Source organism: Colletotrichum karsti, assembly GCF_011947395.1.
Source record: "Colletotrichum karsti strain CkLH20 chromosome Unknown Scaffold15, whole genome shotgun sequence".
In the NCBI taxonomy this organism is placed as follows: Eukaryota; Fungi; Ascomycota; class Sordariomycetes; order Glomerellales; family Glomerellaceae; genus Colletotrichum; species Colletotrichum karsti.
This window is the reverse complement of record NW_024065915.1, coordinates 157,860-177,838: the sequence shown is the minus strand read 5'-3', so window position 1 is coordinate 177,838 and position 19,979 is coordinate 157,860. Positions and strand designations below refer to the sequence as shown.

The 19,979-nt window shown below is 54.3% G+C and overlaps 7 protein-coding genes across 7 annotated transcripts; 5 read left to right on the top strand and 2 right to left on the bottom strand.

The window, feature by feature from the left end:
- Nucleotides 1–1,065: 1,065 nt before the first annotated feature.
- CkaCkLH20_05303 (uncharacterized protein) lies at nucleotides 1,066–1,556 on the top strand (the record flags this gene model as incomplete). The annotated part of the gene is made up of 3 exons (XM_038888022.1): nucleotides 1,066–1,252; nucleotides 1,304–1,385; nucleotides 1,445–1,556. 3 exons carry the CDS (start codon nucleotides 1,066–1,068, stop codon nucleotides 1,554–1,556), a joined length of 381 nt encoding a protein of 126 aa, XP_038746498.1.
- A 1,329-nt stretch (nucleotides 1,557–2,885) lies between these two features.
- On the top strand, nucleotides 2,886–3,160 carry CkaCkLH20_05302 (uncharacterized protein; the record flags this gene model as incomplete). The annotated part of the gene is made up of 2 exons (XM_038888021.1): nucleotides 2,886–3,006; nucleotides 3,075–3,160. 2 exons carry the CDS (start codon nucleotides 2,886–2,888, stop codon nucleotides 3,158–3,160), a joined length of 207 nt encoding a protein of 68 aa, XP_038746497.1.
- Nucleotides 3,161–3,697: 537 nt separating this feature from the next.
- CkaCkLH20_05301 (uncharacterized protein) lies at nucleotides 3,698–5,236 on the top strand (the record flags this gene model as incomplete). Its single annotated transcript, XM_038888020.1, has 1 exon — nucleotides 3,698–5,236. The coding sequence occupies one exon, from the start codon at nucleotides 3,698–3,700 to the stop codon at nucleotides 5,234–5,236; it is 1,539 nt and encodes a 512-aa protein (XP_038746496.1).
- Nucleotides 5,237–5,599: 363 nt separating this feature from the next.
- On the bottom strand, nucleotides 5,600–6,712 carry CkaCkLH20_05300 (uncharacterized protein; the record flags this gene model as incomplete). The annotated part of the gene is made up of 1 exon (XM_038888019.1): nucleotides 5,600–6,712. One exon carries the CDS (start codon nucleotides 6,710–6,712, stop codon nucleotides 5,600–5,602), a length of 1,113 nt encoding a protein of 370 aa, XP_038746495.1.
- Nucleotides 6,713–8,534: 1,822 nt separating this feature from the next.
- Nucleotides 8,535–16,494, top strand: CkaCkLH20_05299 (uncharacterized protein; the record flags this gene model as incomplete). The annotated part of the gene is made up of 2 exons (XM_038888018.1): nucleotides 8,535–9,869; nucleotides 15,208–16,494. 2 exons carry the CDS (start codon nucleotides 8,535–8,537, stop codon nucleotides 16,492–16,494), a joined length of 2,622 nt encoding a protein of 873 aa, XP_038746494.1.
- Nucleotides 16,495–17,006: 512 nt separating this feature from the next.
- CkaCkLH20_05298 (uncharacterized protein) lies at nucleotides 17,007–17,741 on the top strand (the record flags this gene model as incomplete). Its single annotated transcript, XM_038888017.1, has 1 exon — nucleotides 17,007–17,741. One exon carries the CDS (start codon nucleotides 17,007–17,009, stop codon nucleotides 17,739–17,741), a length of 735 nt encoding a protein of 244 aa, XP_038746493.1.
- A 174-nt stretch (nucleotides 17,742–17,915) lies between these two features.
- CkaCkLH20_05297 (nucleoside diphosphate kinase) lies at nucleotides 17,916–19,174 on the bottom strand (the record flags this gene model as incomplete). Its single annotated transcript, XM_038888016.1, has 7 exons — nucleotides 17,916–18,115; nucleotides 18,171–18,236; nucleotides 18,288–18,332; nucleotides 18,386–18,444; nucleotides 18,510–18,553; nucleotides 18,616–18,646; nucleotides 18,816–19,174. The coding sequence occupies 7 exons, from the start codon at nucleotides 19,172–19,174 to the stop codon at nucleotides 17,916–17,918; spliced, it is 804 nt and encodes a 267-aa protein (XP_038746492.1).
- Nucleotides 19,175–19,979: the final 805 nt, after the last annotated feature.

The following is a 19,979-nucleotide window of genomic DNA, read 5'->3' as shown; positions in this document are numbered from 1 at the left end:
CCTTGTCCGTTCTCCGTCCCGTGCGTCCCGTCCCACATCCCTGCGACGGAGCTCCTCCCCGTCCAAGTCAACAACGTCACCCTGAGCACATCGATTTGGTAACCGGAACCCAAACCAAAAAGCATGCAAGTCACCCGCCGAAACCCGTCCCATGACCACCATCCTTCTGAAGCCTATCGCCGCGCCAGTCCAGACCCTTCCAGACCCCTGTTATGCATGTAGGTTATTGACAATATGCTTCACATAGGATTACTTTCCCGTCTTCGCTTTGACGATGCGACATCAAACCAAGGTTGTTTAGCCTCAAGGGGCCGAGCGTGCGGAGAAATGCGGGAAATCTCAGCTCGGGATTGACTTTGGGAATACCAAACAAGATATTAAGGTTCGGAGCCAAAAACGATATTCCGTCTAGACTTTCCAAGAGGATGGCGATCGCAGAACATGGCATTCAGGCGGAGGCCCTTGGCGAGCCATTTGTTCCGGACGTCTGCTTGAACCCCGCATAATAATGAACGAAACCTACAAATTTGTTCAGCAAAAGACCCTGAAGGGACGCGAGAAAAGCATCAACGAGAGTGAATTGAATTTTGGGTACTTTTGGACGTTTTTCAAGTGAATTCAATATCGAGAGGAGTTGGTATCGTAGGGCAATTGTGATATGTCGTCCGATGGGATTTATCAAATTACGGTAAGTGTCGCGTCTGCCTAGCTCAAAGGAGCTCCTTGCCGCCTTGCTTTCATCAAATGCGTTCACGACGACGGAGGATACCCCTGGAATCTTGAAACCGGACTACCATCTTGGTCTGCGGAGAGTTGGTCAAGATTTCCGGATTGTGGTGATATCTAAGGTTTAATGATCGACATGCATTGGCCATGTACGGTTTTCATTGGATAGATGGAATAGATAAATAAGAGACGAGAACGAAGATGAAAGCAAGAAGAACCGGGCATCTCGTTCTCAGCATCTTCCGCAGCACATATAATTACCTTGGCCATCTACCCCTCTTGCTCATTTGCGTCATACGTATTCGTTCTTAGAGCCCGCTACTCAATATTACTTTCATAATGTTTTCCATCAACCTCATCTTGAACATTCTGGCAGCCCAGGCCGCCGTGGTCCTGGCCGCCCCCGTGGACGAGGCCGCGGGTTCACCTGTCTTGGTCCCCCGAGCCGATGTGTCAGTCTACATGTGCGCCGACAGCCGCTTCCGAGGCGAGTGCATAACCGACAACATCCAGACTGGATCTTGCTGTAAGTTACTTGACTTCACATGAGAGGGGTATCTTGACTAATACAACACAGTCAATGTCCGCCCGGAGATGATCGATCGCATCAGCTCGATTCGCAACAATGATCGCGGCTCAACCCAGTGCACCTGGTATCGGTGAGTTATTTCCCGTGAAGTGCCCTAACAACCCTGCGTGTTCTAATCATGTCTTACAGTGAGCGCGAGTGCCGCGGAGAGGGATACCGCAACCAAGATGACAGCAACCTGGGAGACGGTAATGGTCGCTTCAACGATGCCATTCGAAGCATGGAGTGCCGCAGGAAGTAGTTGTTGACTGCCTAATTTGGGGTGCACTTGTTGGGATTGATCGCTTTCGGTTGCACTAATACTAATATTGTTACTGATAATACTATTTACACCCTGTTGCTCACTTGATGAAGAACAAGTATCCACGCCGACGCACAATGATAATCGTCATATCTCATGACAAGTAGAGACAAATTTCATGTTGGGCAGCTGGTTCAGCCTTTTGGGATCGAAGATACTGTATGCCATGAAGTAACTCAACACGGGTGGATAGTTGATAGTTTCCACGGAATGAGTGTGATTTCCTACTGCATAAACTTGAATTTTTGCCGTAGACCCATGCGGCGGACGACAGCCGTGTGTCTTCCTGCCGTGGTTTCGACTTCATCTCGTATCTTGACAAATCGGATAGTCGTGGCTGCCTCAGCAGAACCCATGCGAGTTCATCCGTACTGTTGACAACTAATTGAGACTTCCATTGAATCTACGAGCGACCTACACCGAAAGAGCCCCACGCCTCACGGTTGAGAACTCATGTTGTTGCCAGCGAGAAGGCTCCGCATCAACATCAACCCACATCCCTTAAAGCCTACGGTCCGATCCGACACGCCCAATAAGCTTCTTCGTTTCCATCCCTAACAACTGGATCTTTTGTCCACGGTTCCATCAGAAGGAATGGATCGACAACTCAGCTCAAGCCTTACGGTGGGGCCGCAAGGGTGAAGTAGACGGGGGAAGTAGACGGCGGCCGCCGCCAAGACCATTCATCTTCGCAACCACTCATACTAATTACCACCGCCAGGGAGGATAGAGTTGACGATGTCTGGATTTTCAGGCTGTCAGTCCCCTCAACAGTAAGAATTACTGGGCCGACATCGGGAGATTAAGCCACCTTCATGACGCTAGTTGTTCACCCCCCTGGTTAGTCAGATGGGCGGCGATCAATCGTTTGTCAAATCATCGTCGACTCCATCCTAGGCAGACAGCGGGAATCACGAGAGAACCATCTTATCTGATCTTTTCATGAGTAGAAAATCTCCATAGTTGTAAGCACTATCACGAATGCCAAGAGAGGTTGAGCAATCCTTCGACGATCTGTCTCGGACAGGACTGGAGACAAGATTGCGGAACTAAGCCTTCGGCTCAGTTGTCGGCAAGGAACTCATCAGAATATCGGATCAAGCGAACAAATGGTAGAGAAGACTCAAGTATAAATAGAGCAGCCTCATCTCATGACAATAGTATTCATCATCAACAACAATCATCTCATTTTAAACTCTCTACATAAACCCCTTTCCCAACCTCACCAAAAACAATAAATCAACTATATTAAACAACCACTCAATCAAGATGCTCTTCACCAAGACCTTCCTCCTCGTCACCGCAATGGTCATCCCCTCCGCCCTCGCCGCGTGCAACAACGCCCCATACCAAGGAACCTGCAACGACTGCGTCGTCTCGTGCCACGACGGTAAGTCGCCGCCATGAACATAGTCACGAAAAAGCCGGTGTGGTGTGTCTGACAAGTTCGCAACACAGACTTTAACGGACCGGGCCGCCAGGAGTCGCTCCAGCGATCCAGCTGCCAGTTTGCTTGCCTCGCTCTCTGCGACGACTGCGACTAAGCAGACGAAGGCAATTGCACATATCGGAATGGGATTGCTAGGAGGGTCCATTTCATAAAAGGCGTGTTTTTCCACCAGACGGCTTGGATACCCTGATGATCACCGGCCTCGAAGGACATATGGCATCCTCTTGTATAGTATTGGACCATTGACTAAGTCAATCCAAAACCTAAATTGACAAATTTATACCCATCACGGTTCAACAAAAATGACGCTAGTTTCCATCACTGCCTGCCACAATAAATACGTCTTCGTGCTTGTCCACCACCTTTCGGAGAAAGGCGATCCAACGTACCAGCACTTGATGTGTACTAAGCCTCAACCTTTTTTCTCGGGAAATGTTTTTCAGTTTTTTACCCTTTGACATTTTTTGAATGATCCATCTCCGTTAACTATGATTTTTCAATATGACAGGGAGCTACTTTCCCCGGTCGTGAACCGACTGCTTTGCATTCCTAAGCCAACAATCCCATCTGTTCGAACATCTGTGACCAACCAACAAATATATCATCGTCGCAATATCTACGCACCGCCGATATGAACTCTCAATCCGACACCCAAAGATCGTTAGAGCCCATAAAATTCAGACAAGATGTACAGTCTTCCTCGAGCTCGGCGGCGCATTGGTCCAACTTTGGCACTGCCCAATTTCAATTCTACTTCGACACGGGCTACGTCCCCTCCTCGACATCAAAACAGGAAGAGAACAACCAGAACAGTCTCATCTACAGAACGCTGCCTCGAGAGCTCGTTCTCGAGATTATGTGCCACACAACAGCGGAGGACCTCTACTTCCTGCGCCAGACATCGCGCCTCTTCTTCCTCCTCTACCCCCGAGTCGACACCCTCTTCGAGACCAAGACTCCCGGCGGCCCCAGACGCGCCCAGAAACTCACAGGCCTCGACGGCCCTCCTCTCGGCCCCTACGCCCCCTTCAGCGAAGAAATCCTCTTCAACGCCTCCCTCAATCTCAAAGCTACCGAGAAAGACCTCTGGGAGAAACAGCTCCGAGACCGCCTCCGCCGCGACGCCTGCGAAGGCTGCAAGGTCCAAGACAGCCTCGCAGTTTCCTACCCCGGCGCCGGCGGCCTCGTCCTGCGCTGCGCGGAGTGCCGGATCGACCACCGCTTCTACCACTTCTCGAACGCCCAGCTGGAGAACAAGAAGAACCGGATCTGCATCGCCGCCGAAGGCAGGCTCAAGCTCTGCCCGCACAAGAGCGTCCACCTCGTCACGAGGCCGTCTCATTTTCCTCCAGGGGAGGCGATGAAGTGGTTCGAGTGTCGAGAGTGCCCGGAGATGCTGCCGGGTCCGGGACAGGATTTCCCGAGAATCACGAGCGCGGAGGAGGGCGAGCCCGCGTACGTCACTTGGAAGGTGACCGTGTGTACTCTTACGCCCGGCCAGGTCGTGACCAAGGCGCTCCTCCGCGAGTGCCTGAAGCGACTTCTGCCCTTCAGCGACGCCTTGTGTCCGCACGCGTCTTTTGAAGATGGATACCTCCTCCGACCTTTCGACTGGGACCGGTGCATCTGTTTCAGAGAGCCCGCGACTCTAGAAACTGAAAAGCACATCTGCGGCACTCACAGCCCTCCCGAACATGACCGTGACAGAGTGGAAGGATCCCTTCCGCCGGGCAAACACTGCTGCGCCTGTCTCAACCGCGAGAAAAAGGCGTCGGTGGGTCGGTCCATGGCGGATTCGACGGGGTTGGAGAATCACAGGGTCCGGTGCCACAGATGTGATACCGAGTATTCCTGGACTCTGGAGGGGGATTGGATAATGCTGAGTGCCACGCGAGATCTCATGGAGAACGCTGTCATTGTAGGGTCTGCAAAGTCGGAACGGGTTGGCTTGTCCATGCCCGAGCATGTTGATCGGCGCAAATGGATACACGCGTTGGATCCAAAGACGTTCGAGGGTAACAAGTACACGAGAGAGATTCATCGGTGCAAAAGGCGAAGTTGTATTTCCAGCAAGGGCCTGTCCACAACCTGCCTGGACGACTTCGAAGTCATAAGTCGCTCTTGGTACGGGAGCAACTTCACAGATCGAAGCGGATTGGTAAGGGGCTAGACTAAGTCAAGCAATGTAAGGCCATCGCCAGTCCCCGATCAGTCAGAAGTCTATCTTGTCATAGGAAGGCCTAGCCGATAGGGTTACGAAGGAGGAGAGCCGAACTAGCTTCAACCGATTAGATTCATGAAGCCGCTGTACTGGTATAATCATTATCACATACAAGGCACAACTTGGTCGGCACTATTAGGAGTAGAAGTTTATTGTATACAGGCTCTCAACAAACCGCCATCGCCTAACAGTCATCCGTCTTCTCTAAAACTACAAAACACTCCCTCACTACTAGCCCATATACTTGTACCAACCGAAGCTCCTTGTATGACATACTTTGTTGGTCATTCCAATCAAGTACGCGCCGCTCGACTACCAGCAGAGAACATCCAAGGTGCATCTGCTCTCGATGATGACTTCAGAGTAGATAGGTTGGAGAGCCTGGAAGGCTGAAGCGATGGCGGTGTTGTAGTTCTCGTTGAACTTGGTGTTATTGCACTCGCTGCAGTGAATACCGAGCTCAGGCTCCGGCCACTTCATCTCGTAGCCCATGTATCCCTTGACCTCGCCGCTCGTCGAGTCGGAGACAGTGAGATTGAAGGTTGCAGGGAGCACGACGGTATCATCCGAGGTGTCGTTGGCAAAGGGGGCGGCTCCGAAATTGTGAACAAACAAGCCATCTGGGGCTGGCAGGGAACCGAGATTCTTGAAGACGTTGAAGAGAATCGGAAGTATGTTGAGAGGAGTGCCGTAGGAGCCTTGGCACCGCGCAGTGACGGACGAGTTCCTGCGATTGGCGAAGGGATTGGGGCTGCAGATGCCTTCGGTGGTGAAGATGATGCTGCTGAGGAAGTGGTCGATGGTACCGTACCAGACGGCAGAACGGGGGCTTGCATCAACCTTGATACCCAACACTCCACCGATGGAGACGTTGGCAGCTGGAGAAGGGGGGGTAGCGAGGACGGTGCCGTTGTCAACAGGAGCACCAACAGACCAGGACGTGGGGCCATCTTCCCGGTGGTTACAGACGAAAGCCGAGACGCAGGATGTGGCACTAGAGGCACTGGCACTGACGGGTCGTCCGCGGTAGGTGTAGCACCAGAGAGTGGTACCACCATCCTTTGTGCTCAAGGCCTTGCCGGCACGGAGTGGCTCTGGAGTGCCGTCCTCAATCCAGGCGGACCAAGTCTCGCCGTTGGAGAAGGTGGCAGAAGCACCTTCGAAGTTCCAAGGATACTTGCCGTCGCTGTAAGGCATCTCGACGACCAGGTCAGGAGAGGCGGGATCTGTCTCGTCGGGCGAGGACCAGATGGGGCCTCGGTACCAGTTCATCTGGCGAGAGGTAGACCAGGACTGGTTTAGAGGGTTGGTGCCAATGCCGCAGTCGGCCAGGACGAGGTTCTGTGCAGGATTGACCATGGACACGGCTGGCTGGATGACGGCTGAGAAGGCCGAAGCAGCCTGGAATGTGTTGACGACAGACATGATGGTAGGGTTGGAGGAGATTTCGAGGGCAAACGAGAGTAAACGAGAGGAATTGCGGTCCAAAAGGTCCAAAATTGAGGTGGATGTGATAGGAGACGAGGGTCAAGAAGAGTGGTGGTTTTGGAGTGAATGGAGGTTGAAGAGGTGAAGAAGATTGGAAACGAAGAAGACCAGAAGATTCAAGATATGCATTGAAACCCAGCACCCGCGTTGGCTACTGCCCGTTCAAGATCTGCTGAGTTTCCTCTCGAGTCGATTCCATGTTTCACAACAAACGGCACCTGCCTTGGCAGTTGATCGAGGAAGGAAGCCGTCTTGATATTGGGGTGAAGGCAAGTGCGTCCATTATCCATAGACACGTCAATGACGGATGTTGCAGATCATTGGAGAGTAGAGGTCACGTCGGTAGTTCTTTCCAACAATGACTTCGAAGTGCAGCTGTTCCAAACGAGAGGTAACGGTTATAATCATGAATTCAATACTGCCCACTGCATCGTGTTACACCCGCTCGGAAGGTGCGTGATCGAGATGGGCAACAAGGTGAGGCAAGTACCACCTGCTGCGTTTCTCGCGGGGAACCTGCCAACAGTATCAGGTGCGACTTTTTAAAATGGCAGTTATTATAATAGTTGGCTCCTTCTCACTTCCTTCCGCTCAAGACGGTATGGCATACGTACCTTACGTATATCATTACGGCAATTTCATAAACGATTCCTTCCTTCTACATTCAGAGGTTGTTCTTTTCTTCGTTAACAGGCAATCAGGAAAAGGTACCATGTTGGTTCGGCGGGTATAAATGTTTCATCCACACGTGGTTCACCGGGAAGGCCCTCGTCGGAAGACGGTGTTGATGGTGACCTACCCGACCAGCGTCAGGACCCTTGGAGACCTCGAGATGTAGACTCCTGTCTACGCCCTGACTGCCGATTAAATCAAGTTAAAAAAAATTCTATTTCTTGATTTCTCTATAACCCACTCCATATCCTATTTCTGGAATGCAGGTTCTTGGCAAGAGGAAGTCGCCATCCGTCGTCCAAAGTCCCACCTGCCATCTGAAGTGCCAAGTATCTAGATGCTGTGATTGGATGTCGCGAGCTTCAGTGGGTCTGCTGATAGCTCCACCTCAGCTCCAGAGAGGGGCAGATTGCCGGGGGCACAGCGAATCAGCCATGCACCTTGCTCCTTTATCGCACAGACGTCACTGAAGCAGCCGGGGACGCCCCCAATGACCCCTAAAAATAAGACCCAACCCGCATTTGGTGTGGGCCGCTGTGCATCCCCAAGTCCTCACGGCTTTCTTCCTCAGCAAATCGCTATTCCAGGCTGATTCACGCCGCACCACCTGCACCATCATTACAAACTACCCGACAACCAACGAGAGACAACCCGACGCAGCTCAGCCGCACTCGCCCTCAATCGAGACTAGCTGACATGACCCAACCGTTTCCTGCCGTACTATCGATTCAGATCATGTCGCGAAAAATGCCCTGCGCCACGTTTCTCGTGCCCCGACGCCTTTCGTCGTCGGCTTCGTCGCGATGCTGTCCATCTTCTTTCTCCTGCAACTGATTTCGCCAACGGCACCTAGGCATTGTCATGTCTTCTTCTCATTCCGCCTGAAGCTTCGGCATCTTGACGCGAGAAACACGCACGACTTTCAACCCCGCTCGACATTCTGCTTCTGCGGAGGTGCGACCTGACTAAACCGATTAGCGAGGCTTGGAATTCGACTTTGGAGCATCATTCGAGTCGGGTTTCTACTTCACCGACCAAGCTCCATGCCAGCGCTTGGCTTCAGCTCTTCATCCGACGCCTACCAAACATGTCGGCCCTTCCGGCAAACTGGGAATGGGACTACGACGGGACTCGATGGTTCTACCGCTACAAGCCGAATGGCCATGTTCAGTTCCACTTCCCCAAAGAGGGCGATGAGTTCCCCGACTTCATCGACATCATGTCACCGATCCCCGACCTAGCACCCGAAGAGAGGCTCGAAAGCCAGCAGCAGTTGAAGAGACGAACCGGCGTCGATGTCGATTCCAAGTCAAAGATGCGCGCAACCGGGGGTCCGCTGGACGATTTTGGCATGAATAGGAGCGGGTTCGGCGGCCCTCTGACCGATGAGGAAGATGGTTTTCTTTACCAGCCCGAGAACTTCATGTATCTCGGCCCCGGCGCTTATACTGATGTCAGCCCCTTGGCTGACGAAGAGGAGAGGGACCATATTGCCAACAGCAGGCGCAAGAACAAAAGCAACGGCGACGAGGGCAAAGACAAGACGATGCTTGACGCGGCTGGTACCGACAAGGCCGGTGTGTCACCCCTCCAGAGCGCGACGAACACACCATCCGTCGTCCACAGCACTCCAGTCCGAGAATCGGTTGCCGTTCCACAGCCAGTAGCAGAGGATGCCGTGCTCGTCATCAGCACCCAAGAACTCCCTGGCCCAACTCAACCCGCCATCCCCTCTCCTGGAGTTCCTCTGCTAGACTCCGTTGAGAAGCCCCGCCCTGGCTCTCATGCTCCTGCTCAGTCGGCTCCTTGGGATCCTGTCGGCGTAGTGGCCGAAATGGCGACGGAACATACCGCGGCCGCACGTATTGAGACGCACCCGGACCCCGTCGAGATAGGCGACAGTGCTGTCCTGGCTCCAATCGAGACCCAGATGATGAATTTCGGCATCGCCGAGTTGCCAGAACGCACCAGCCCATCAGACGCCAGACCGCCTGTATCGTCTACCCACGATTTACTGCACCAGACAAATATGACGGATCAGGCGCTTCACGGCGCCACATTTGGGTCAGGATCAAGGCCCCAAAGCTCGTCGCCGACGACATCAGCACAACCCAATACCGAGGCACGACCTGTGAATACACCGGCGAAGGTTCTGTCCCATCAAACAATACCAGAGACGGCACCTCAACCTCCAAGTTCTTCTCAAGCTTCCCCCGCTGCTCCTTTCAGCATAAAGCGAAAACCTTCAAAGACCGCAGCCAAGCAAGGCCAGTACCAGCCCTACGTGCCTGGATCTGCTCCCACCATTACGTCGGAACAGCAGAATAGGAGTCCGGACTTCAAGCCACGAGGATACAGAAACCCTTTGGCGAGAGAGGCCTCGTTGATGTTGGGTACCCGCCAGACCTACGAAGCGTCTAACGTACCCTCTGTCCTCCAGCCTCCAAAGGTGCCGCCAAAACATCCGCTCGATAGCACACAGCCCTCCGGTCAACACCCTGTCAACCCAGCACGACCCGATAACACGAGAACGCAAACCGAGCCGGCAGGCGTGTTTCTTGTGGCTACCGGCACGCATGAAAATCACACACAAGCGCCCTTGCAACATGTCCCATCGGTTCTGAAGCCAGCAAGAGGGTATCCACAAGGTAAACCGCAAGAATCAGCATATCAGTCGAATCAAGTTTGCCAACCTATCGGAACCCAACCATCTGGCCAGATTCCACATTCCCTTGCGCCGGCTCGTGGCCAGCCTCAATCATCCGGAATTAGGCCCGGCGTCCACCGAGTTGAAACGGCACCTGAGCTCCCGCCATCGGATCATCATTCACCAAGCTCTCACCTTCCGCTGCAGAATGCAGGTCCGCAAACCTGCTCCCGACCGCCGGTCCCCCAATTTCTCCAGCGTCCTAGAGGTCAGAGCAATCTTGATCGAAATCCTCCGAAGCCGTCATACGCACCTTTTCCGTCAACCGCAACCCGCGTTAGATCAAGCTCCGATGCGCCAAAACCTTTCCGTGCCACTCCAAGTCCGCCTGCTTCTTCAGCCCGAGGTCAACTTCCCCCGCGGCCTGGAACGGCCTTCAAAGAAACTTCAGAGCCTAATACCGATTCAAAGCGAGAGTCAGCAATGGACTTCATGCGCGGATACTTCCAACCGGGTACGGACGGGGCCACGCAGCGATCAAACAACATCTCACCGACAAACCGTACACGCCAGATCTCATATGCAGACAGTGAAGTCTCGTCCCTTGGCCCTCCATCGGAAGGCCAGTCGTCGGGGCAGATTCTGCAAACACCGTCCCCACTTGAAACTGGCGGAAGGCGCTCCTCTTCCGGCTTCTTTCGAGGTACCGGGGCCAACGCATTCCCGGAGGGCTCAGGAGCAAGCATTGCAGCACCAAGGCAAAGCCCTTTCAATGATCATAATGACCCTATTCAATCTCCTGGGTCACGGCCGGCGTCCTTTTCCGGGCCATCTCCTACATCAACCCAGCCAACAACCCCGGGATCCGCAGGGTTTGACACCATACAAACCCCCCCTGTCATTCCCGGGAAAGTCCCAATTTACCCGTCAATTGGAGTTGAACCATTGATGGCGCCTATCAACCGCACAATTCAGTCCGTCGTCGGGGGTGATGTATCACCCACGGGTCGCCGGCATTCCGTGCCGATAGAGCAGGTGACACCTTTAGTTGAGCGAGCTGCTGTTGGACAGTCCCAAATGTATCTGAATGGCGACTCCAGCCTTGCCTCGCAGATCCAAAAACAGTCATTCGAGCATGGTCGTGGCATACCAAGACCGCACTCGGCTCAATCAAATACCTCGCAACCTGCAAGTCGTCAGGCAGAACCACCTTACCCAGTTGAAGCAAGTCAAGATATGCCCCGGCAGCCAATAGATCGTCCGCAGCGACCAACAGTCACTCCTCCGACGCAGCAGTTTTTCGGTCCCATGAGTCCTCGGACGCCTGGTCATACCCTTCATCCCATCCAGGAGCATGCTGATGGTGACCGCTCCACGCGTTCGCCGGTCACAGCTGTGCCGCGAGACGCTCATGAGCCAAGGCGCCGTTCCCCAGGAACGGCCCGTCAAATGTCGACTGGGTCATCGCAATATCCGTCGTCTGCTGAGTCGCCTAATGAGCAGAGTATCAGTATTACTGGGAGTCAAGTGCCTGGCTCCGGACCGCAATCACAACCAATGTCGCCGGCAATGCCGACAGCGGGTCAGAAGTATTCTCCGGTCCAGAATAATCCTTTCCAGCAGTCTCCAATCAACCTTACTGGTTATCCTACCCATCAAGTCACGCATCCCGATTCGATATCATCCGCGGTTGCACAGTCAGCCAAGGACACGGAGAAAGGAGGCTGGCTTTCCAAGTTCATGAGAGGCCCAGGGAAACCGCACGTGCTTCAGAAACCGCAGCCGTCGCAGCAAGCTGTTCCAACGGCGCCGCAGTCGCCAAATACCGTACCTCCCGCGCAAGGTGTCCAATGGCCACCACTACCGAGTGCTCTAAACACGGGACTTCCATTTCAGCATCAGCAATTCCAGCAACAACAGGCCAGCCAGTCCATCATCAATCACCAAGCACCTGCCATATCCAAGCAAGTACGGCCTCCGGTTCATGAACCAAAGGCATCAGAAACTCAAATCATGCCCAACGAAATGATGCCCCTCCAACCTGCTGATTCCGTTTCACGGACGGAGCCGGAGCAATCAGCAATGGCTTTAGGACCACAAGGGGCACTAAAGCCTCAAGCACGCCAATCGCCTGCGATGGGTCAAGGCACTGGACAAACCTCGAGAAGCATCTCACCACGAGAACGTTCGCCTGCTCCAGGACCGACAAGTGAGCAAATAGCGGATAATATGTCGGATGCTGCATCAGTGTCTGCCTTATCGGTATCTACCATGGATGTATCAGAGGCTCAAGCACAACCAGTCCTAAAGCCGCATTTGGTAACCGTGGAAAAGACCAGTCGCCCTCATGGACAAGATCAGCTTCCATCGCGAATCGCAATGACCCAGAACCTCAGCTCTTCACCGTCGTTGCCAAAGGCAAATCAACGAAGCCACGAAATGAACCTGCCCACAGATAACGAACTCGCCGTTGCGCCACTCTTTTCAAGGACGCAAGCCAAGACTGCCGTCACCCCTGCGTCTGTCAATAAGGCCCCGGCTGCGAACGACAAATGGGCGAAGAAACCAGTCGTTGATTACTCGGGAGATGATTGGGGAGATGACCCTTGGGATTATCAGTGATCTAAAATGATATATGACGAAGGCTTAGTGGTTTGCTATTTGGACATATCACAGAATACCCTCAAAATAGATTGACACATATTCCGCAATCTAAGGCTTCTGCCTACTGCTAAGGTCCCCTCATCCGTCGATTCAACAGATAGACGGCATCAACAAAACACCTTATTCCTCCGTCCCTTCCATGTTAGAGATGAAACTCATCAGTCTCGGTCCTATAGTCGTGCTCAAGCCCTGCGCATGTCCAACCACACCTTCGTCTCAAGAAGAGGCTTTCTCCGAAACTGAAATCCCATCCAAGACCGCAGCCGTTCCCTACATCATCGGAACTCCACCATACATACTCGGACCGTGGAGTCTCGCACCCGTATGCCCACGCCGGCCGAGGAAGGTACCGAGTTCAGGGCGATGGCCGCCTCCTGCCGGATTGGAGTTGTCGGGCATGGTGCCCCAGTACTGTGCTACCGCCGGGCGAGGCTGTTGGTCGGGGGTACCTGGGGTGGTTTTCTTCTTGGAGCGGAGTGGCAGACACATTTGAATCGATGATAGAGGGCGTGTAGGATGAGTTTGTGAATTTATTATATTTGAAGGACGTTGTTCTTGTATGTGAGTTTTGTCAGTTTGAATAGAATTGTCTTTAGTGTCATGATTGACTGCTATTTTATTACCGGGCATCGAGTTCAGCCGGTGACGTCGGATCACACTTCATACCGCAAAGAGGAATGGACGAACGGATTTCTTCTCTGCGGAGCGTCATACGCGTCTTGGCTTCTGTCGCACTTGCCACATGTCAGCCTCACGAGTGAGACATGGCGGTGGCAGTTGAGAGGAGGCGGAAGCTGCAACCAGTGTCACGATGTATGTTGCGGAGAGGTTGTTGTTTCTCTTTCTGAGTTCTCGACGGAAGGCTCCCGTGGGTGTTGGTTGCTTTGGTTTGGTTGTTGCGTGCGATCACTCAGCTGGTGTTGCGAGGATGAATGAGGTCAACCCACGAACACAGGGGGGTATATAAGGAGTTTGGCCGCATATCGGGGGGCTGAATGAATAGTTGAAGTCCCCGAATTACCACAGATTCTTTCGGGAGTCTCTGAGAACTATTGGTTCACAGGACTTGGTCTCGCGGTCAACATTTACGCTAAGGTCCGTTGCCCGACTCTGCTGCAACCCCGCCGTCAAGGGCACCCGACGACGACGACGATGAGCTGAACTTTATGAGAAGTGGAAGACGTCTGCGAAGGACGCCACGGCGGAGAGGAAGTTGTTCAATTTGGAGCATGGAGGAGAGGATTCGAGGAAGTAGAAGAGCCGCTGGTGATTAAGGAGCAGACTATAGCAGAGGCTATTAATGGGGTTATGCCGGAGTTGGGTGTGGAGGAGGCGGAGACCGTGAAGAGTCTTGTAGGAAGGATATTGGATTATGATCCGGCGAAGCGGTCGTCGCCTGCTGAAATAGTGGGAGAAGCATGGTTCTAGGAGACTGATATGGAAGAGAGCCGGGATTTAAAGTCTTCGAATTGATGCTTTTCTCGGCATCTCTTACGCATAGCCATGGTGAATAGATCTAGTGAATACGCAAATGGTCTCGTCCGTAGGTTACGCAGGTCTCACTCCAGCTGCCGAATGCCTGAGACACGACTTGGAAGGGAATGTGCCTTCACAGTCTCCAGCGACAATTGCCGGTGCCATCTGCGGCATCCCAAATCGACCACGATACTCAGCTACCGGATCAAGCTGATACCAGCTGTGCCAAATGGCATGATCTCAGCAACCGAATTCCGTATCTCCATGGTGATGTGTCTTACATGGAAAAGTTAAATCACTGAGACTGGAAGCCTTCTCGACCCATCTAGACCGCTGGGCATTCCAATCAGTGCCGTCCCGCCAATGGCGAGAGACGCTTTAGCAACCAAGGTAACTCGAGTTGCAGCCGAATGCGGCCAAGTTTCGAACAGGAACCCGCAACCGGTTCCCAAACGAAACGGCCCGCTCCACGTGTTACCGGGTGAGTGCTGGAAGACCCGCGAGCCGCGTGCCCAACGCGATGCTAGGGAATGACCGGTGCAGGCATTTTCGTAGGATATTTGAGCGTGCTAGGTGTGATATCGAACCATGTCGTGCCTTCCCGGGATGGAGCTGAACGCCTTGAACCGCAAGCATACCACCTCTGCACTCTGAACCACGTCTGGCGACGTGCTCAGCTTCAGCCGTTCAGCCCCTCGGCATATATCGAGTCCAGAACGTGTGTACTGAAACCGTTTCCAATTCCCTGAGGCCTTGCGGCTTCGTTCAGAGTGATGAGGAGTTGCCGTCTACTTAAGAACAGCCTTCCCGCCGAGGATTCACCCATGCTGAGCATTTCAGATTCATCCACTTTCTCTAAACCCCATCAGTACATCCTTCTGATAAGAAATTAGCAATAATGAGTCAAAGCAGAGCTCCTCGGGTCACGGTCACGTTGCCGCCGACGTTCTCATTCAACCAGACCGTTCTCCAGCCACGCAGCGGCAATGCCAACGGAGCCAAGGCTACCAATGGAACAAGTGTCAATGGCTCCAAAGGCACGAACGGTGTCAACGGAACCAGTGGCACCAATGGCACCAACGGCCACCACGTCGAAACCGCAGACGCAGATCTGCCCCTGACGCCTCTAGACGTCCTGTCCAACTTCAAAGGAACCTTCGCCGGACGAGGCTTCAACACCATCTTCCGCCCCAACAACACCAAGAAACCGACCGTGCTGAGCGCCCCGACGACAGACGGCGTCACCGACAACGTCTTGCAACTCAACCTGACCGCCGAAACGATGGTCTTCTCCGGCGCCCTCGGAAAAGTCCCCAACCGCGGCGTCTTCAACCAGGAGGACATCTCGCTCAACGGGCTGCCGTACACGCAGACCATCGTCGACGCGACCAACGTGGCGCCGGGCGCCGATCTCCCCGCCGACCTCCCCGTCATCCACTTCGAGCCCGGGTTGTGGATGCGCGTGCCCGGCAGCATCGGGCTGAAGGCTTCCCTCACGCGCATGGCGTCCATCCCGCACGGCACGACCATCAACGCGCAGTGTTTCCAGGAACCCGTGACCGCCAGCGGCCCGCCGTCTTTCGATCCCGTCAAGGACAGGATTGACATCACGCCCTTCGTGGTCGGACAGCCCTCGACCAAAATCTCGTTCAACAGCCAAGATGTGACGAATAACACCACCCACCGCCTCCCCGAAAATCTGGCCAAGAATAGTAACATCACGCAGAACATGATCTCCGACCCGATCTCCGTCCTCAGGGCCGCCAACGCCGGCAAGACCATCACGAAGCACACCAAGTACGCGGTCACGACGGCGCCGGACGCGTCGGGCTGCGGCGGGGGCGTGACCAACATCGGTTTTCTGTCCGGCAACGACCCCGCCACCGCGGCCAACTCCAGCCCCGCGCCGGTGCCGCAGCCCACGAACGCGAACGCCGTCACCGTCACGGCGACGTACTGGGTGTCCAAGGTGCGGACTACGGTGGACTTCAAGAAGTTCAAGCCGACCGCGGAGACCCCGGTCGCCAGTTTCTCGCCCGCCGCGGTACGAGTGGGAGATATCGTGCCGGTGTTCAAGGTGGACTTTGAGATCCCGGCGGATAAGACGGTCACGTTTGAGTACACGCAGATTCAGTATGCCCAGGTAGTGATGCTGAACTTTGCTGGGCTGACTTGGCCGCATGCTACTGTTGGAACTCTGGCGCAGTCGGATCTCATTGCGAAGGACGACCCTTTGAGGGCTAAGATCCTTGGTCATTGATCATACTTTAGTAAGGGTCTGCTGAGGGAGGTTGGGACTACTCGTATGTTAGCATTTTCCGAGAATCAACTGGGTCCAGATACGCCTCAATACATGCCTATTTTTGCTTTAAATCAATTCAAAGGACTGTTGTGAATGGGTCTCTCGTAATCCTTCGGCCTTTTCCAGTAACCATTCCATGTATTGCAGTCGATCCATTGAAGCCCATACCAGAGCTCGACTGGTCGCATTGGCGTACGGCCAGGGCCTCCTTCCTGTAAGGTAAGATACTATGGGTTCGAAGTTCGTCGCCGAAGACTCGCCAGATGAGACGTTGTCTACCGGCCCGCGCCGGCCCGCCCGGTCCTCGGTGAGCTTCCACACCGACCGACGATCAGGCCCCACTGGAGCAAACAAGACCGTCATCTCTCAGGCCCAAGCTTCCCTTTCCCCCCCGGTGCTCCTCCATAGTCAATTTTCAACTGCGAACCGCCTAGACATACATAACCGACTGCAATTGACATATCGCAAGAATGTTCGCAAGGCGCGCTCTCGCCACGGCGCGACCAGCCCTCCGCCAAACACACCCTCGCCCTCTCCTCCAACGCAGCACCCCGCGCAACTCCTCCTCAAACCCGAGCGGCGGCGGCAGCAGCAGTAACCGCGCCGCCGAACGAATCCTCGACCGCGTCCCCTCGCGCTTCCAGCGCTATACCTCGGGCCTGCGCAAGGCGCCCCTGTCGCACATCGTCGCCTTTCTCATCCTACACGAGATCACAGCCATCGTGCCGCTGCTCGGCCTCTTCGGGCTCTTCCACTACACAAACTTCATGCCGCTCGAGTACGTGACGGGCCACTGGGCGGGCTACGTCCGGGACGGGGTGGGCAAGGCGGAGCGATACTTCAGTCGCAAGGGCTGGTTCGGGTTCGGGGCCGAGGATCGGGGGACGATGACGGGCGAGCTGGACGCGAGCGGGCCGTACGAGACGAAGGAGGTGGAGAGAAGGTGGGCTAAGGAGGAGGGGATCGTCACGGGGAGTTTCCAGTACTCGACGACGGGGCCGACGGAGGAGTCGGCGAGGAGCACGCAGGATGTTCTGGAGAGGTGGCAGAAGGATGACAAGTACAAGATCGTGGTCGAGGTGGCCATCGCGTGGGGTATCACGAAGGCGTTTCTGCCCGCGAGAATACTCGTCAGTGTCTGGGGAACGCCTTGGTTTGCTGGCGTGATGGGCAGAGCGCGTGGCCTCTTCAGGTCAAGTAGATAATCACATTGCAATTGTGGAAACAAGCGAGTTTGGTGTGGCTTTATATGCCTGGTGTTTTTTATTTTGACGTTCAAGACTTTTCTGTATCAACCCATCGACGTTACGGCGTTTGTCCTACGCAATCCTCCGGGGGACGCGAGGCATGTTTGGCTTGTTCGGGGGTGGAAAAGAAATTTAAGCCTTCTCGTAGATCCAGTCGAACTGGGAGGTCTTCCACTGAACGGCCTCGCCGTCCTTGAACCAGAGGGCAATCTCCTTCTTGGCGTTCTCGACGGAGTCGGAGCCGTGGCAGACGTTGCGGCCGACGTCAATGGCGTAGTCGCCACGGATGGTGCCGGGGGCGGAGGCAAGGGGGTTGGTGGCACCGAGGATGGCTGGAGGGCAGATGTTAGCTGATGCTTCGTGGACAGAGGCAAGTGTGGGACTTACTGCGGCCGGTCTTGACGGCGTCACGGCCCTCCCAGACCATGGCGCAGATGGGGCCGGAAAGCATGTCTACAGCGAGTTAGCCTAGGTCCGAAGAGAATTGGGAATCTTGATGCTCACAGTTGATCAGACCGGGGAAGAAGGCCTTGTCCTTGAGGTCGGCGTCTGAGGGGAGGTTAGCAGTGCGTGGTGGGGTTTGAGCTTCGATGGTTACGAACAGTGAGTCTCGAGGTGCTCCTTGCCGGGGGTGACAAGCTTGATAGCGACGAGCTTGAAGCTGTAGACGAACGGTTAGGACCAGATCCCACGTAGAATGCAGGGCATCCTTTTTGTAGAACTTACCCACGGCTCTCGAAGCGAGAGACGATGGGGCCGATGAGGCCGCGCTGGAGGACTGTCAGCTTGCTGCAATCGTCAATTGGCAAGTCGCTTTGATGATGAAGCGTACCTGAACGCCGTCAGGCTTGATGGCAATGAAGCTATCTCGAGGTCAGCTCAATTTCTTCACGGTGTGGTGTGCCCCTCTTTAGCAGCCCGAAACCTCGCACGATGGCGGGGTAATTTTCAGGGTAGCGGGAGCATCACAAGACAGCACATTGCAGCTGACGGGTGAGGTATAAGGCCAGAGAAAGAGGACAGGAAACTTACGTCTGCTCGGTAGACATTTTGGGAGAGTGATCAACGACGGCTTCGGTGGGAGAAGTGATGTGTTGTTGTTGGTAAATTGTGGTGGTGACAACGGAGGGGACGACGGGAGAAGAAAGGTCTGCTGCTGACCGCTGGTTTTGTTGGCTGGAGGAAAAAATTATGTACAAGCCAAAGAGGAGGGCGAGAATTATGAAAGTAGGTGGGGGCAGCTTTTCTGCCGTTCTGCGGGCGTATTCGGGGAAGTTTGAGCCTGCATTGCTTGCATTGCTTGCATTACTGGCATTGTTGTGCTGTTGCTTCTTGTGCCTCGAGGCGGGGTCGTCGTCCTGCGGCGAGTGGTGGGGGCCGGGTTCAGCCATGGCGGCTGGCGCTTCCAATTGGTGCTTGACGCGCTAAGAAGGCACAGTGAAGCGAAGCTTGTGACACGGCAGTCGACCACTGTGGGCAGACCGCCTTAACTTGAGGTGGAATGGACAACTCAGCAACCTTTCAAAGCTGTGGGTGGAGGGTGCAGAGGGGCCATTGGATGGGCAATACCTGGTAATTGGATCGATTGGTGATTGAACTGGAGGTGAGAAGGTCTTAGAAGAGATGCCTCATCCACGTTGACGAGCAATTGAGGGCATCAAGCACCGCGCCGGTGTTGTTGTATTTTGTTTACTTTGCCAGCTGCACCGGTCGACTGATAAGGTAGAGAGGCGAAGTGAGGCGAGGTACCAGATGTAAGGACAGTGTGGCAAGCGCTCTGTTTCAGGCACACACGGTGTCTTTCTTCTTTTAGTTGCATTAGCTGCTTTTTAGTATAGGTAGCAGTAGACATTCACCGCTTTGATGGCTAGGGCAGCAAGGCAATGGTAGAATTTCTTGACAACACCTCAAGAAAATCGACTTATATTGCATTCATCATCAGACAAATACTACGTCTGGCCCATCAATCATACACGTGTCTAGGTAGATAGACCCTGAAAACCTGCATGACCTGGCTCATGGAGGGGTAGATGACATCAACTGGGGTTATGCACAAATCCGTCTCTCCCGTATTCGACTATGCGGAGTTGCTCCGACGCACCCCTGTCAGCCACAGCTCGAGGCCTGCGCTAGTCCAAAACGGGAGCTACCAAGGGGACAGCTGTTGCACTTCGGCCGTCTCACAACTGGCAGGTG